Source organism: Syngnathus acus, chromosome 12, assembly GCF_901709675.1.
Source record: "Syngnathus acus chromosome 12, fSynAcu1.2, whole genome shotgun sequence".
Taxonomy (NCBI): domain Eukaryota; kingdom Metazoa; phylum Chordata; class Actinopteri; order Syngnathiformes; family Syngnathidae; genus Syngnathus; species Syngnathus acus.
This window is the reverse complement of record NC_051097.1, coordinates 2,271,158-2,288,944: the sequence shown is the minus strand read 5'-3', so window position 1 is coordinate 2,288,944 and position 17,787 is coordinate 2,271,158. Positions and strand designations below refer to the sequence as shown.

At 42.7% G+C, this 17,787-nt stretch overlaps 1 protein-coding gene, 10 non-coding genes and 2 pseudogenes across 11 annotated transcripts; 12 read left to right on the top strand and 1 right to left on the bottom strand.

The window, feature by feature from the left end:
• LOC119131960 lies at positions 1-109 on the top strand (annotated as a pseudogene).
• A 472-nt stretch (positions 110-581) lies between these two features.
• LOC119131941 lies at positions 582-700 on the top strand. Its single transcript, XR_005099738.1, has one exon. It is a non-coding gene; the product is annotated as a 5S ribosomal RNA (ribosomal RNA).
• Positions 701-1,248: 548 nt separating this feature from the next.
• LOC119131962 lies at positions 1,249-1,357 on the top strand (annotated as a pseudogene).
• Positions 1,358-5,182: 3,825 nt separating this feature from the next.
• Positions 5,183-6,551, bottom strand: LOC119131658 (general transcription factor II-I repeat domain-containing protein 2A-like). The gene is made up of 2 exons (XM_037266291.1): positions 5,479-6,551; positions 5,183-5,290 (listed from the first exon to the last, which is right to left on the bottom strand). The coding sequence occupies exons 1-2, from the start codon at positions 6,549-6,551 to the stop codon at positions 5,263-5,265; spliced, it is 1,101 nt and encodes a 366-aa protein (XP_037122186.1). The 3' UTR covers positions 5,183-5,262.
• A 6,228-nt stretch (positions 6,552-12,779) lies between these two features.
• On the top strand, positions 12,780-12,898 carry LOC119131955. The gene has a single exon (XR_005099752.1). It is a non-coding gene; the product is annotated as a 5S ribosomal RNA (ribosomal RNA).
• Positions 12,899-13,366: 468 nt separating this feature from the next.
• LOC119131940 lies at positions 13,367-13,485 on the top strand. Its single transcript, XR_005099737.1, has one exon. It is a non-coding gene; the product is annotated as a 5S ribosomal RNA (ribosomal RNA).
• Positions 13,486-13,960: 475 nt separating this feature from the next.
• Positions 13,961-14,079, top strand: LOC119131938. The gene has a single exon (XR_005099735.1). It is a non-coding gene; the product is annotated as a 5S ribosomal RNA (ribosomal RNA).
• Positions 14,080-14,563: 484 nt separating this feature from the next.
• Positions 14,564-14,682, top strand: LOC119131939. Its single transcript, XR_005099736.1, has one exon. It is a non-coding gene; the product is annotated as a 5S ribosomal RNA (ribosomal RNA).
• A 470-nt stretch (positions 14,683-15,152) lies between these two features.
• LOC119131975 lies at positions 15,153-15,271 on the top strand. The gene has a single exon (XR_005099766.1). It is a non-coding gene; the product is annotated as a 5S ribosomal RNA (ribosomal RNA).
• Positions 15,272-15,755: 484 nt separating this feature from the next.
• LOC119131951 lies at positions 15,756-15,874 on the top strand. The gene has a single exon (XR_005099748.1). It is a non-coding gene; the product is annotated as a 5S ribosomal RNA (ribosomal RNA).
• Positions 15,875-16,346: 472 nt separating this feature from the next.
• On the top strand, positions 16,347-16,465 carry LOC119131969. Its single transcript, XR_005099760.1, has one exon. It is a non-coding gene; the product is annotated as a 5S ribosomal RNA (ribosomal RNA).
• A 468-nt stretch (positions 16,466-16,933) lies between these two features.
• LOC119131961 lies at positions 16,934-17,052 on the top strand. The gene has a single exon (XR_005099756.1). It is a non-coding gene; the product is annotated as a 5S ribosomal RNA (ribosomal RNA).
• Positions 17,053-17,523: 471 nt separating this feature from the next.
• On the top strand, positions 17,524-17,642 carry LOC119131950. The gene has a single exon (XR_005099747.1). It is a non-coding gene; the product is annotated as a 5S ribosomal RNA (ribosomal RNA).
• The last annotated feature ends 145 nt before the right edge of the window (positions 17,643-17,787 follow it).

Here is a 17,787-nt window from a genome sequence, read left to right as displayed (position 1 = left end):
GCTTACGGCCATACTACCCTGAGAACGCCCGATCTCGGAAGCTAAGCAGGGTCGGGCCTGGTTAGTACTTGGATGGGAGACCGCCTGGGAATACCAGGTGCTGTAAGCTTTTTTTTTTTTTTTTGTCACTTCAATTGTTAAAGCAAATTTTGACAACACCCATTACGTATGGCATTCGGAAACTGCAAGCCGAGTTTAAACTCCGACATTGAAACTATAACCCGAGTTTCAAATCTATATTGTGTGGCGTCATCCATAGCATTGTAGTTCACGTCTTTTACCGCTAGAGAGCAGACTATGTACAGTGAATAAACAGGCTGGCTCCCTGTGAACTCAAAGCAGCAGACTTTATCCGTAAAAAAAAAAAAAAAAAAAACACATTGCGCTTCCATGTAGGGTTTTTCCACTTTTCGTGACATTTACTTTGATACAGCAAAATGCAGGTCGCAATGGCAAATTTGTGCTACCACATAAAAAGCTGTCAATAACTTTTCATGATAGCCATGTTTTCATGAAACGCCAAGTCTTGGTTTTCAGGGGCGATTGTATCTATAAAAAGCATGATTTTGTGTTCAACCATGGCTTACGGCCATACTACCCTGAGAACGCCCGATCTCGTCCGATCTCGGAAGCTAAGCAGGGTCGGGCCTGGTTAGTACTTGGATGGGAGACCGCCTGGGAATACCAGGTGCTGTAAGCTTTTTTTTTTTTTTTTTTCCCCCACTTCAATTCTTAAAGCGAATTTTGACAACACCGCCTGGGAATACCAGGTGATGTAAGCTTTTTTTTTTTTTTTCCACTTCAATTGTTAAAGCAAATTTTGACAACACCCATTACGTATGGCATTCGGAAACTGCAAGCCGAGTTTAAACTCCGACATTGAAACTATAACCCGAGTTTCAAACCTATATTGTGTGGCGTCATCTATAGCATTGTAGTTCACGTCTTTTACCGCTAGAGAGCAGACTATGTACAGTGAATAAACTGGCTGGCACCCTGTGAACTCAAAGCAGCAGACTTTATCCGTAAAAAAAAAAAAAAAACACATTGCGCTTCCATGTAGGGTTTTTCCACTTTTCATGACATTTACTTTGATACAGCAAAATGCAGGTCGCAATGGCAAATTTGTGCTACCACATAAAAAGCTGTCAATAACTTTTCATGATAGCCATGTTTCCATGAAACGCCAAGTCTTGGTTTTCAGGGGCGATTGTATCTATAAAATGCATGATTTTGTAATCAACCATGGCTTACGGCCATACTACCCTGAGAACGCCCGATCTCGGAAGCTAAGCAGGGTCGGGCCTGATTTGTACTTGGATGGGAGACCGCCTGGGAATACCAGGTGCTGTAAGCTTTTTTTATTTATTTTTCTTCCACTTCAATTGTTCAAGCGAATTTTGACAACACCCATTACGTATGGCATTCGGAAACTGCAAGCCGAGTTTAAACTCCGACATTGAAACTATAACCCGAGTTTCAAACCTATATTGTGTGGCATCATCCATAGCATTGTAGTTCCCGTCTTTTATCGCTAGAGAGCAGACTATGTACAGTGAATAAAGAGGCTGGCTCCCTGTGCACACAAAGCAGCTGTTGGGCAAAATATACTTTTTATCATTGGATTCTATGTATCTACTTATGTGTGCAAGATTTTCCGCAGTATGTGACAGTTTGGCCTCGTGATAATGACTTGGGAGCATCTGGCTGGCTAAGGAACATATCTGGAGTCATGAGTCGCACTATACAATAAGCCCCATAGTTAGCTATCCATGAACAGATCATGAGGTTGTCATGGGATGGCTGAAGCAGACAAACGTCTTATTTAAGTAGAAGTCATGAGATGTAATTGTGGAATGTCCTTCCTGTCTAAAGAAGCTATGCATTTATGTACACTTGCCCCATTGTTTGTTCCTCAATAAAAGGCACACCCATTACCCAAACTGAGGGAAGGCGCGGATCTCAGCCACATTTGCTGTGTCTGGGTCGCCCTTCTGCAGAAGTCGCTTGCCATCGAAGACATATCCCGCCTCTGAGTGTTGAGGACGCCGAATCCGTGCACGGCAGAGGTCACAGGACCCTGAAGGAAGGCCCTGGGGAGCGATGTTCATCCACCAGGCCGGCGAAGTCCAGTTCAGCACCTCTCGGCGGCGACGATTGACGGAATCTTCAAGAGAAATCTTTCAGAGATTCGGTGAGACCTCTTCGTTGGCTGCGTGGTTGGGGTATTTTAGTCCCCGGAAAAAAGGGTACCCGGGTAAGGACGGCGGAGTCCTTGTTGTGAATTCCAAGTAATAGGAATTCGGTTTACAGATGGAACTTGTAGACATAAATACACCTCGTTGTGTTAAGAAAATTCCGCAGTGTGAATGTGTGTGTGAATGGTAGCACGTATGTGCTGCATGTAATATAGTGGGAAGAAATAACGAATTTCTGTGGAAGCACAGGCAAGAATTCCTCACCAGGAAACTGGTCGAAGCAGGAATTACCACAGAAAGTCGTTATCCCACTAAAGAAACATTCCAGCTTTAGAAATCCCTAGGATTTGACAGTTGGACTAAATTCATTAAAATAGGGGGCCGTCAAAGTGTTACTGACAATGTATAAGGAGATGAGAAGTATATATGTTAAATAAGTTACCAAACCTGAGGCAAGTGTCATTAAGAGCGATGAGGCCGCAAGTATGTTTGTCAGACAATGAAGCCACAGTGCGCGGGCGCACTGTTAAGCAGAGGAGCCTGAGGCAAAAAGCTCTTTCTGCTCCTATGCAAAACATGCATCTAAATTTAAAAGACCTGAAAACTCCCCCATATAATAGCGAAATTTGTCATGGTCAGTCAATTAGAACTCCTGTACAAACAAGAAGCATGACGAAGGCTGTTAAGTTTCCCCAAAGTATAAACGATGCTGATGTATGCGAATGATACAGGTGTCAAACCTTATTGAAAGATAAGGCCACTAATATGAAAAAATAAATAATAAATAAAAATAGTAAAACCAAAACATCAAATAGACTTAGGCTGTTTGTTGATGTTGTTTGTGTATTGTGTCTTTATTGTGGGCCCTTGTCTTGTCCTTGTGTTTTCTGTGTGTTAAAATTATGAAATTGGCTAAAATAGTGTGCAAGGAAATTTACTAGACTGCGGTCTATTCGATTTGCACCACGACACAAAAAGGCAAAATTATTTTGAAACAAGAAAATGCAATTTCTGGAGAAATTGCGTGTGAAGGCATAAAAGATTAATAAATACTTAGAGGATGCAACAGAATGATGTTGGAGCAGAATTGAATCAGTTGGAAAAATGTAGAAATTAGAGGTGAAAAATGAATTTTGTGAAATTTTGCAGAAAATTTAATCAATCTTTTATTGGCCAAGTTTGAGGATTAATAAGTTAACGTGAAAACGTAAATTTTTTAATTTAGCGATTTTGGGAATGTTGAAAACTTTCCCCGGTGTGACTTAAATGGGCTGAATGATGTGAATTTCAAACTGGGACAATGTAAATGTGAAACGTGGAATGTGCCATTAGGAATGAATGGAAGAAAAATTGCCATAAATTTGCAAATTTTGTGGAAATGAAAAGCTTATAGAATCAAATGAATGCAAGCATCTCTTGCGTGAATTTTTGGAATATGTCAAAATTGGAATGAGTGGGTTGTTTTATCAAGAACCTTGAGATGGGACAAATTCAAATGAGGGTTGTGAATTGAAAATAATGTATGACTGTGTGAACAGCTTGAGGAGAGTGAGACCAGTGTATAATGGAGGCTGTGTGTGTGTGTGTGTGTGTGTGTGTGTGTGTGTGTGTGTGTGTGTGTGTGTGTGTGTGTGTGTGTGTGTGTGTGTGTGTGTGTGTGTGTGTGTGTGTGAGAGAGAGAGAGAAAGAGATGCAAATGAGCAGGAATGAATGACTGACAAGACACAGGTTGAATGGTTGACGTTGGAGACTGCTATGGGAAAAGTAGTAAAACTTTGAAAAAAAGAGTGATCTTGAGCAAATTTAATGCTAAGAAAAGAAAATAGGGCTCATTTCACAGTGGTTGACTGATTATCATGAATTGAATGGCTGGTTTTACGCTTTCATCTAAAAGTCAAGTTTTGGTCTACATCAGGCGTGTCAAACTCAGTTTGGCTCTGGGGCCGGATCCAGACTTTCTGTTCTCAGGTGGGCCGGATCAGTAAAAGAATGTCAACTCCAACTATTTAGCTTTGTTTTTCAGTACTATGCTTTATCATTCAGCCTACATTTGTAGCCTACCCTACATATTATAATCACGGATGACAAGGGATCTTTTCTAAGCACAACACATTTATTCACAAACACTGGAGAAAAAAAATGATTTTCATGTTTGGCATTGAATGTGTTAACAACTGGTTTATTTTAACAGTTGAGTGAATGCAGTTTTACACCTGAACCAACTCACCACACTAAACAAACTCAAGTGGGAGCTATGAAAAAAAATGTTTTGCCTTAATTGTCATACTGCTTTGAAATAATAATAAATAAAAATACAAAATAAAAGTTTTAGCAGTGCATGGGCAATAAGATTAGACTACATCAGCTCAAACTACTGGGCTGGGCCTACTGAAGCTGAGAATATACTGCACAATATTAATTGTCTTTAATATGAAACCAGATTAATCTTATTTTTAATGATCTGTATTCATGAGTGCAAACAAATGTCGTGTCATCACACTTTTTTTCTCTCTCTCACTGCACTCCTGCAGTCTACTTGCTGCTGCTGGCTCCTGAAACTTGGCATCTTTTTGCCTTTACAAGTGCGTCGATATCAGGTGTCAAATCCTGAGTAGCAGCACATTTAACAATGTCATTCAAGTGTTCATTTGTCAACCTTGAGCGCTGCTTTGTTTTATTATTGTTCATCACGGAGAACACCTGTTCACAAAGATAAGTAGTCCCAAACATGGAGAGAACCTTTGCAGTCATGGCTGTTAATTTGGGGTAACCTGGCACAAGATACTGATAAAACGTATCCAATCCCACGGACCCAAATTTATCCTTCATAGCGGAATCGCACTGCAAGTCAATAAGCTCGAGCTGAATGTCCGCTGGCACATCAGAAGGCTTCACTGTAAATGGCGAGCGAAAAAAGCCGAACTTGTTCTCAAGTTCACTGAAAACCTGAAACCTCCGCTCAAACTCTCACAGCAAATCTGTTATGTTGTCTTTATATTTATCCAAATCGGGACGATCCGGTGCCTTCGGACGCACAGCTGTGAGACATGAGAAGTGCGTGGTGTCACCGCTGGATAGCTGCGTCTCCCACAGTGACAGTTTCATCTTGAACGCACTTATGCTGTCGTAATATTGAGTGACAACTCTGTTACGGCCCTGCAATGTAGTGTTAAGTGTATTCAAGTGTTGCGTAATATCTACCATGAAGGCAAGATCCTGCACCCATTCCTTGCATTGAAGTTCCTTTACTGGGCGTCCCTTCTTCTCCATAAAATGTCCAATTTCGCCTCGTAGCTCAAAGAAGCGCTTGAGTACTGCACCTCTGCTTAACCAGCGCACGTCAGTGTGGTATGGTAGGCCAGCACGAATGTCATGATCACTGAGAAATGAGTCAAACTGGCGGTGATTTAGACCGCGAGCTCTGATGAAATTGACAGTTTTCACAACCACGCTCATAACATGGTCCATTTGCAGTGTTTTGCAACATAACGCCTCCTGGTGCAAAATACAGTGAAATGCCCAAAACTCCTGTCCTCCATTTGCGGTCTGTACTTTGTCACGGAATTTTGTGGCAACGCCTGCCTTTCTCCCCACCATTGATGGCGCACCGTCGGTCGCCAGGCTCACAGCACGGGACCAGTCCGCCTCCACCTTGTCCAGCGCTCCAACGAGAGCGCTGAAAATGTCCTCTGCTGTTGTGGTGTCATTAATGGGCACCAATTCAAGCAGCTCCTCGGTGATGGTCAAAGTTTCATCAACACCTCTAATGAATATGGCCAGTTGAGCAATATCTGTGACATCGGTGCTCTCATCTATTGCAATTGAAAATGCGATAAATGATTTGATTTTCTCTTTCAATTGGCTGCTCAAGTCACTTGAGAGTTCTGTCACCCGATCTGCGACAGTGTTCCTCGTTAGACTAATATTGGCAAAGGCAGGTCTCTTTTCAGGGCACACGACTTCTGCAGCCTTCAGCATGCATGTTTTTACAAACTCCCCATCAGCAAATGGCTTGGATGCCTGCACCAGCTCGTTGGCAATAATGTAGCTGGCTCTTACAGCCCCATCAGCGATATCGCGGCTGCGCGTAAAAGCAGACTGCTGTTTCTTCAGACCAGCGACCAATTTGTTTATCTCGTCTTTTCTTATTTGTCCTTTCAAGTGGTCATACTTGTCTTTATGATGAGTCTCGTAGTGGCGCCGAATATTAAATTCTTTGAACACTGCAACTTGCTGATTACAAACCAAGCACACTGGTTTTGTCTTCACTTCTGTGAATAAATAATTCTCAGTCCATTTTTCCTGGAAAACCCTGCACTCCGTGTCCACTTTTCTTTTTTTTGACAGTGCCATTTTGGGAAGGTTGTGTTGACCGATAACTTGTTTAGTAGTAGTTATTTCTAGTTGGACACCACGTTGCGAATGTTTCTTTCCTGGTACTAACTCGTGTCAGTGCCGCATGCTGGACGTGAGCTCTTTTACACATTTACTGCCCTCTAGCGGCCGGAGGGAGCATTTGAGTTGTATTTATTTTAAAGAATCATAACTTTTGATAGAAATGAGCTAGTGACTCGCTTCTTTTTTTGACATACTCAGAAATTTATGACGGGCCGGATTAAATCATCCAACGGGCCGGGTCCGGCCCGCGGGCCGTATGTTTGACATGCCTGGTCTACATTGATGATAATTGCTTTTGAAACAAAGGAAGCGTGGGGATGTGATTCCTTTCTCCTCATGCAGCATTTAGGTCTGAAAGGAAATGAAGTCAAGTAACAGGAGTTACGATGGCTAAAACCAGAAGTACACTATCTTGGTTTACTCTCAGCGAAAGGGAGAGCAGTGCAATGAGGCAGGAAACAGGCTATATTAGACACACCACGACCTGTCACAAAGAACAACTTATGTTTTTTTTCTGTGATTGCTGCGGAGCTTGGGCTCCACGTTATGCTGAAATTGCTAAGCCACTGACAGGAGTGGCTCATGGACAGCCGTTAGCAGTCGAAGTTACATTCGCGTGGACACCAAAAGTAGAAGCATTGACAAAATTGAGAATGGCATTGGTTCAAACAACAAAGGGTGCGATAATGGATAAGGTGTTATTGACCACGTCAGTAACAAAACTGTTTTGCCATAATGACTTCTTAAGGCAACCCCAAGTGTGTCACTTATGTGACAACAGGGGGGGATGAGTTATTAGTTACCTTCGGTTTAGATTCTTTAGTGAAATTTTTTTTTTTTTTAAAAAAGCATGTCCTGTTTGTGTGAAACATGATCCACACAGGAACCTAAAAGAAACTCTATATGAAAATCACCCCCACTTCAGAAGGGTTAACACCTGTTGAAAACAAAGTGGAAAATGTGTTCAAGTTATATGTGCTGCTGCAATGGCAGTAGAATCGTCAGCAGATGTTAACTTGTTCCATCCCACAGACCTGTTTGTACCACATGCTGTTGATGTGTTGTTACTTCAAAGTAAAATGAACATGCTGTCTCCAGCCAGACATTTGTCTTATACAGCTGTTATTGTCACAAATCATTGCACTGACCAGAGCGTGTACTCTAGCAGATGGACAAGACCTAATTGTATACACAGACAGCCAGTATGCATTTTCAACAGTTTTTTACTTTGCAAAACAATGGGAAAGGCGTGGAATGATAACTTCGACAGGAAAGCAAATAACACATGCACAACTTCTAATCCAGCTCCTCCAGGCAGTAATGTTGCCCACAAAGCTTGCAATTTGCAAATGTGAGGCACACACACGGAAGAAAGATTTTGTATCAATAGGCAATGCCTTAGCAGATAAAACAGCAAAGGAAGCTGCTATAGGCAAATACGGAACCTCAGACCTATTTCTGAGATTGCCGTCAGAAAAGGAAGAACTAATAAATATACAGATCTTGCATGATATGCAACATTTAGCCCCTAAACAAGAACAGAAAATGTGGATTGCTAAAGGTGCACATCTGACAGACAAAGACATATACGTTGTAAATAATAAGCTTGTTCTCCCTAAATCCCTTTTTAGAGCAGCTGCAATTTCGACACAAGGAAGTACTCATGTGTCGACAGGGGGGATGCAGGAGCTAATATCACAACACTTTACAACGTATGGTTTCAATTTGTACTCAAAACTTTTTGTAGAGCGTGTGAAGTCTGTATAAAAAATAATCCACAAGGGAATGTAAGACCAAAAAGAGGAAAATTCCCAGAACCAACATATCCGTTCCAAATGTCGCATATGGACTTCATAGAACTAAACAGGTGTGGACTGTACAAATACTGATTAGTCCTAATCGATGCCTTTTCAAGGTGGACAGAAATAATCCCAGCAAAGAATGCAGATGCTATAAATAGCAAAGGCTATCTGCAAGACCATCATTCCCAGTTATGGCATCCCAGAGACCATTTACAGTGACAACGGACCACATTTTGTCAATTCGGTCATTAACCAAATGCATGGCAGAAACGGGAAGACCATGGCCCGAATGTCTAGATTTGGTAAAACTCTATATGAGGATTATGCCCTGTGGCAAGGGTTTAACCCAGGGGTGGGCAAACTTTTTGACTCGCGGGCCGAACTGGGTTCTAAATTTGGACCGGAGGGCTGAACCAGGAGCAGATGGACGTAGTGTTTGTGTGAAGTAATATAAGCGACCTGTAAAGGTCATTGCATAAAAGATTTTGGCCTTTAGTAGGTAGTAAAGCATGGACATTCCAAACAAGTTTTTTTAAAAACAAATGCATTTATTAACAGCATTAAAAAAAAAAAATCACTAAAAAACTGCTATCAGTGATTCTCATAAAATACGACACTATTATTATGAATAACAGTCTCCATCACTTCAGTGCCTGCAGGTCAGATTAATGAAAAATGTTTATCTTATGAGATCACATCAAACAGCAAACATTCTGACCAAATATATCATCTTGAAGAATCGGTGAAAGCATACATCCAAATAAAGTAATCAAAACGGCAACACGGTGAGGGGTATCTGAACATCAGAGCAGAGTTTTAACTCACAAACACCTGGTAACAGAGGTGAGGAAACGGGAAACACTTCCTTAAAGTAAGCCTTAAGAACTTTACAGGTTAAGATTAGTCGCAAACAGGTGGTGGGTGCATCAATGTCCTTGAGCATACTGCATTGTTTGAAAATGAGAATGGTCGCTAGTTTCAATCCCTGCTATGTGTACAAATCATATTCAAAATGCATTTTTTTACAACAAACTTGAGAGCCTCCCCTTCATTTTCAGTGGGAACAGTGTTGTTGGTCTCCCTTTTTTGCTAGTGCATCATAGTCTGGAGTAAAATTTGTTGTGGCAATTCTTAGGAGAGATCCGTTTACCTCGATCTGTGACGGGTTGATGTGGCTGAACGTCACGTCGCGTACGTCGAGCCAAATTGGCCACTCTTTTAACATTCGGCACTCACTTCTTTTCTTCGGGCCACTCATTTTAATGGAAGGATTCCAGGGGAAGGTTTGTGGGTGGCTTTAGCGTCAAACTGTATCTGAAAGCTCAGCGAGCGAATTACAAGAATGCTGTCGTCACAGCCCACGCTCTAAATTCGGGACTGATACAAATAGAGCGCGAGTGCGCCATGTCCGTACTACTGAGTACGTACGTACACGCACTTGTGAGTGTGCACCGAGCTTTCTGACACGGCTTCCGGTAGTAAATGCGCAGGCGAGCGGTTCCCCATTTACTGGGGAAACGCAGTCATTGCAGGCAAAATGACAAAAAAAAAGTTTAATAATACAATTAATTCAGGGTTGGCGGGCCGGATTAAACGGTCCCGTGGGCCGGATGTGGCCCGCGGGCCGTAGTTTGCCCACCCCTGGTTTAACCCCTTATGAGATCATTCATGGCAGAGCATACAGGCTCCCTCTGATCTCACATGATCAAGACAAAGACACAGAAGAGCTAACTCTAGCTGACTACATGATCAAAACCATGCAAACGAAAAATGTGTCAAATGCAAGTTTACTGCCCTCCACTCCTTTATCTCCACAGGATGGCTCAGCAAAACCAGGTGACTGGGTCTTCATCAAAGTAATCAAACGAAAGACGTGGTCTTCACCCCGGTGGGAGGGACCATTCCAAGTCCTACTCGCCACACCCACAGCTGTGCAGAAAGACCCAGCTGGATACATCTCAGCCACTGTAAGCTGCAGAGAGTGCTTGGCTCCTAGGCCCCGGTCAGGGCGAAGTATCCGGCTGCAAAGGGGGTGCCAATTATAGTTTGGCATCAGTCTCAAACCGGTGAAGAACTAAGAACCCTGACCATTTAGCTCCCTAGGGGTTCAGGTGGCTCTGTGGAACTGAACGGAAAATGGCACTCAGAGGAGTGCTTGTCTGTGCTGTGGCTGTAGCATGCTTGCCAATGACATGGAGTGTCCAGGGTCCCCAAGGGGAAAGTGGAACTTCCGCTCGAATCAAGAGAACGACGACCGAACTGTTGACAAAGTATATAAAGATAAACCCAGATATACCACATGCAGACAACATGTGGTACCAGTATGTGTCAATGTTGGCCAAAACATACAATCAAACTGAATGTTATGTATGTTCCATAATGCCACGATCAAGTCAACAGCCCGTCCTACATGCCCGACCCATGCCAGAGAAAGATGGATGGTGTTTCGCAATACTAAGGGCTTTTGGGTTTAATCCCCTCAAAGGACTCAGACGGTCGGGAATTAATGAGGCACAACTAGCCGCCCATCCCTGTTACAACATCTCAAGGCCATTCACAATAGTGTCAAGAAGTTCTGTCGTCACACCCGCACCAGTGACTCTCGAAGCGAGTGAAACCATCTCACATCCCCTGTGCTTCCGACGAAGACGTGTTGATGGAGTAAAAGTGGGAGATACAAAACGCTGCATCACCACCGCACTTCTAGAACCTTCCAGCGAGACCTCGATGAATACCACAGTAGCAATCCGACAAATCCTAGCAGGAGGCGAAAATCCCCACTCTATCATCGAAGGGGGATGGTGGCTTTGCGGTCGCCGAGGCTACGCAGTCCTTCCAGGACAATGGGATGGCACATGTGCCCCCGTATATGTGTCAGATCACACTGTGTTCCTCAGTCTGACACATTTTCAGGAACATCATCAGCGAAAGACACGTGCAGCTGTTGCTCCCACCTTCCGTCCCTACGACAGTGTCTGGGGCTCAGACGTACCAGATGAATACAAACTTTGGAGCACAGGAACAAAAGGTGGCACTCACACTCTTCCCACAGGCGGGTGTGGCTAAGACTGTTCTTCGAATAGAAACTATGGACTACAGGTTGAAGACCTTTGCCAATTTTACTCTAGAGGCCCTTACAGGTTACCAGACGGAGTTGCAAGCCCTGAGACTAATGACACTGCAGTCCCGAATGGTTTTGGACCTCCTGACTGCCGAAAAAGGAGGTGCGTGTGAAATAGTTGGTACCTCCTGTTGTACCTACATCCCAGGAGAAAATGACACCAACATCGAGTATGCCCTACAAGGACTTCGGAACCTCCGTAGGGCTATGTCCCAGGACAACTCCGGCCAAGGATGTCCATCCCTTTTGGTGGCTGTTTTATGGCAATTGGAGGCAACTTCTCTTGAAAGTCGCGGTTCTTTTAGTTGCCATACTGTTATTTCTCTGTATTTTTACATCATGCATCATACCTTGTATTCGTCACATGATGACTAAAATGTTGACATCAGCGTTTGCTGTCCAGAATATCATGTTGGTCCAGCGTGAACAAGATGAGCGGGACCACCTTGCGTAAATCGCCTACCTATTTGTTTTTTTTCCTTTTTGATGGTCCAGAACAAAATACATTCCATTATGACGAACATGGCCAAAGCCGAATGGAAAGCTGTAGTTCTGATAAACTCTGGAATGTAAACTTTCATACTTTTTGATGTTACTATACTATATTGTGTAGGCGTATACTCATTTATACACATATGTAGTTATTAGTTGATGTTTTGTTTTCCCATGAATTCCAATGTTAAACAGGGGGGAATGTTGGGAAAAATATACTTTTTATCATTGGATTCTATGTATCTACTTATGTGTGCAGGATTTTCCGCAGTATGTGACAGTTTGGCCTCGTGATAATGACTTGGGAGCATCTGGCTGGCTAAGGAACATGTCTGGAGTCATGAGTCGCACTATACAATAAGCCCCATAGTTAGCTATCCATGAACAGATCATGAGGTTATCATGGGATGGCTGAAGCAGACAAACGTCTTATTTAAGTAGAAGTCATGAGATGTAATTGTGGAATGTCCTTCCTGTCTAAAGAAGCTATGCATTTATGTACACTTGCCCCATTGTTTGTTCCTCAATAAAAGGCACGACCAAACTGAGGGAAGGCGCGGATCTCAGCCACATTTGCTGTGTCTGGGTCGCCCTTCTGCAGAAGTCGCTTGCCATCGAAGACATATCCCGCCTCTGTGAGATTCTGTTCAGATAAATGTTGTGAACCCAACAGCAGCAGTCTTTATTTGTAAAAGAAACCAAAACAACACATTGCGCTTTTCAGGGGCGATTGTATCTATAAAAAGCATGATTTTGTGTTCAACCATGGCTTACGGCCATACTACCCTGACAACGCCCGATCTCGTCCGCTCTCGGAAGCTAAGCAGGGTCGGGCCTGGTTAGTACTTGGATGGGAGACCGCCTGGGAATACCAGGTGATGTAAGCTTTTTTTTTTTTTTTTCCACTTCAATTGTTAAAGCAAATTTTGACAACACCCATTACGTATGGCATTCGGAAACTGCAAGCCGAGTTTTAACTCCGACATTGAAACTATAACCCGAGTTTCAAATCTATATTGTGTGGCGTCATCCATAGCATTGTAGTTCACGTCTTTTACCGCTAGAGAGCAGACTATGTACAGTGAATAAACTGGCTGGCTCCCTGTGAACTCAAAGCAGCAGACTTTATCCGTAAAAAAAACAAAAAAAACACATTGCGCTTCCATGTAGGGTTTTTCCACTTTTCATGACATTTACTTTGATACAGCAAAATGCAGGTCGCAATGGCAAATTTGTGCTACCACATAAAAAGCTGTCAATAACTTTTCATGATAGCCATGTTTCCATGAAACGCCAAGTCTTGGTTTTCAGGGGCGATTGTATCTATAAAAAGCATGATTTTGTGCTCAACCATGGCTTACGGCCATACTACCCTGAGAACGCCCGATCTCGTCCGATCTCGGAAGCTAAGCAGGGTCGGGCCTGGTTAGTACTTGGATGGGAGACCGCCTGGGAATACCAGGTGCTGTAAGCTTTTTTTTTTTTTTTTTTTCCCCACTTCAATTGTTAAAGCAAATTTTGACAACACCCATTACGTATGGCATTCGGAAACTGCAAGCCGAGTTTTAACTCCGACATTGAAACTATAACCCGAGTTTCAAATCTATATTGTGTGGCGTCATCCATAGCATTGTAGTTCACGTCTTTTACCGCTAGAGAGCAGACTATGTACAGTGAATAAACTGGCTGGCTCCCTGTGAACTCAAAGCAGCAGACTTTATCTGTAAAAAAAAAAAAAAAAAACCACATTGCGCTTCCATGTAGGGTTTTTCCACTTTTCGTGACATTTACTTTGATACAGCAAAATGCAGGTCGCAATGGCAAATTTGTGCTACCACATAAAAAGCTGTCAATAACTTTTCATGATAGCCATGTTTCCATGAAACGCCAAGTCTTGGTTTTCAGGGGCGATTGTATCTATAAAAAGCATGATTTTGTAATCAACCATGGCTTACGGCCATACTACCCTGAGAACACCCGATCTCGTCCGATCTCGGAAGCTAAGCAGGGTCGGGCCTGGTTAGTACTTGGATGGGAGACCGCCTGGGAATACCAGGTGCTGTAAGCTTTTTTTTAAATTTTTTTAAATTTTTTTATTTCCACTTCAATTGTTAAAGCAAATTTTGACAACACCCATTACGTATGGCATTCGGAAACTGCAAGCCGAGTTTTAACTCCGACATTGAAACTATAACCCGAGTTTCAAATCTATATTGTGTGGCGTCATCCATAGCATTGTAGTTCACGTCTTTTACCGCTAGAGAGCAGACTATGTACAGTGAATAAACTGGCTGGCTCCCTGTGAACTCAAAGCAGCAGACTTTATCCGTAAAAAAAACAAAAAAAAACCATTGCGCTTCCATGTAGGGTTTTTCCACTTTTCATGACATTTACTTTGATACAGCAAAATGCAGGTCGCAATGGCAAATTTGTGCTACCACATAAAAAGCTGTCAATAACTTTTCATGATAGCCATGTTTCCATGAAACGCCACGTCTTGGTTTTCAGGGGCGATTGTATCTATAAAAAGCATGATTTTGTGTTCAACCATGGCTTACGGCCATACTACCCTGAGAACGCCCGATCTCGTCCGATCTCGGAAGCTAAGCAGGGTCGGGCCTGGTTAGTACTTGGATGGGAGACCGCCTGGGAATACCAGGTGCTGTAAGCTTTTTTTTTTTTTTTTTTCCCCACTTCAATTGTTAAAGCAAATTTTGACAACACCCATTACGTATGGCATTCGGAAACTGCAAGCCGAGTTTCAACTCCGACATTGAAACTATAACCCGAGTTTCAAACCTATATTGTGTGGCGTCATCCATAGCATTGTAGTTCACGTCTTTTACCGCTAGAGAGCAGACTATGTACAGTGAATAAACTGGCTGGCTCCCTGTGAACTCAAAGCAGCAGACTTTATCCGTAAAAAAAAAAAAAAAAACACATTGCGCTTCCATGTAGGGTTTTTCCACTTTTCATGACATTTACTTTGATACAGCAAAATGCAGGTCGCAATGGCAAATTTGTGCTACCACATAAAAAGCTGTCAATAACTTTTCATGATAGCCATGTTTCCATGAAACGCCGTCTTGGTTTTCAGGGGCGATTGTATCTATAAAATGCATGATTTTGTAATCAACCATGGCTTACGGCCATACTACCCTGAGAACGCCCGATCTCGTCCGATCTCGGAAGCTAAGCAGGGTCGGGCCTGGTTAGTACTTGGATGGGAGACCGCCTGGGAATACCAGGTGCTGTAAGCTTTTTTTTAATTTTTTTTTAATTTTTTTATTTCCACTTCAATTGTTAAAGCAAATTTTGACAACACCCATTACGTATGGCATTCGGAAACTGCAAGCCGAGTTTTAACTCCGACATTGAAACTATAACCCGAGTTTCAAATCTATATTGTGTGGCGTCATCCATAGCATTGTAGTTCACGTCTTTTACCGCTAGAGAGCAGACTATGTACAGTGAATAAACTGGCTGGCTCCCTGTGAACTCAAAGCAGCAGACTTTATCCGTAAAAAAAACAAAAAAAAACCATTGCGCTTCCATGTAGGGTTTTTCCACTTTTCATGACATTTACTTTGATACAGCAAAATGCAGGTCGCAATGGCAAATTTGTGCTACCACATAAAAAGCTGTCAATAACTTTTCATGATAGCCATGTTTCCATGAAACGCCACGTCTTGGTTTTCAGGGGCGATTGTATCTATAAAAAGCATGATTTTGTGTTCAACCATGGCTTACGGCCATACTACCCTGAGAACGCCCGATCTCGTCCGATCTCGGAAGCTAAGCACGGTCGGGCCTGGTTAGTACTTGGATGGGAGACCGCCTGGGAATACCAGGTGCTGTAAGCTTTTTTTTTTTTTTTTTTTTCCCCACTTCAATTGTTAAAGCAAATTTTGACAACACCCATTACGTATGGCATTCGGAAACTGCAAGCCGAGTTTCAACTCCGACATTGAAACTATAACCCGAGTTTCAAACCTATATTGTGTGGCGTCATCCATAGCATTGTAGTTCACGTCTTTTACCGCTAGAGAGCAGACTATGTACAGTGAATAAACTGGCTGGCTCCCTGTGAACTCAAAGCAGCAGACTTTATCCGTAAAAAAAAAAAAAAAAACACATTGCGCTTGCATGTAGGGTTTTCCCACTTCTCATGACATTTACTTTGATACAGCAAAATGCAGGTCGCAATGGCAAATTTGTGCGACCACATAAAAAGCTGTCAATAACTTTTCATGATAGCCATGTTTCCATGAAACGCCGTCTTGGTTTTCAGGGGCGATTGTATCTATAAAAAGCATGATTTTGTGTTCAACCATGGCTTACGGCCATACTACCCTGAGAACGCCCGATCTCGTCCGATCTCGGAAGCTAAGCAGGGTCGGGCCTGGTTAGTACTTGGATGGGAGACCGCCTGGGAATACCAGGTGCTGTAAGCTTTTTTTTTTTTTTTTTCCCCACTTCAATTGTTAAAGCAAATTTTGACAACACCCATTACGTATGGCATTCGGAAACTGCAAGCCGAGTTTCAACTCCGACATTGAAACTATAACCCGAGTTTCAAACCTATATTGTGTGGCGTCATCCATAGCATTGTAGTTCACGTCTTTTACCGCTAGAGAGCAGACTATGTACAGTGAATAAACTGGCTGGCTCCCTGTGAACTCAAAGCAGCAGACTTTATCCGTAAAAAAAAAAAAAAACCACATTGCGCTTCCATGTAGGGTTTTCCCACTTTTCATGACATTTACTTTGATACAGCAAAATGCAGGTCGCAATGGCAAATTTGTGCGACCACATAAAAAGCTGTCAATAACTTTTCATGATAGCCATGTTTCCATGAAACGCCGTCTTGGTTTTCAGGGGCGATTGTATCTATAAAATGCATGAATTTGTAATCAACCATGGCTTACGGCCATACTACCCTGAGAACGCCCGATCTCGTCCGATCTCGGAAGCTAAGCAGGGTCGGGCCTGGTTAGTACTTGGATGGGAGACCGCCTGGGAATACCAGGTGCTGTAAGCTTTTTTTTTTTTTTTTTTTCCCCACTTCAATTGTTAAAGCAAATTTTGACAACACCCATTACGTATGGCATTTGGAAACTGCAAGCCGAGTTTCAACTCCGACATTGAAACTATAGCCCGAGTTTCAAACCTATATTGTGTGGCGTCATCCATAGCATTGTAGTTCACGTCTTTTACCGCTAGAGAGCAGACTATGTACAGTGAATAAACTGGCTGGCTCCCTGTGAACTCAAAGCAGCAGACTTTATCCGTAAAAAAAAAAAAAAAAACACATTGCGCTTCCATGTAGGGTTTTTCCACTTTTCATGACATTTACTTTGATACAGCAAAATGCAGGTCGCAATGGCAAATTTGTGCTACCACATAAAAAGCTGTCAATAACTTTTCATGATAGCCATGTTTCCATGAAACGCCGTCTTGGTTTTCAGGGGCGATTGTATCTATAAAATGCATGATTTTGTAATCAACCATGGCTTACGGCCATACTACCCTGAGAACGCCCGATCTCGTCCGATCTCGGAAGCTAAGCAGGGTCGGGCCTGGTTAGTACTTGGATGGGAGACCGCCTGGGAATACCAGGTGCTGTAAGCTTTTTTTTTTTTTTTTTTTCCCCACTTCAATTGTTAAAGCAAATTTTGACAACACCCATTACGTATGGCATTCGGAAACTGCAAGCCGAGTTTCAACTCCGACATTGAAACTATAACCCGAGTTTCAAACCTATATTGTGTGGCGT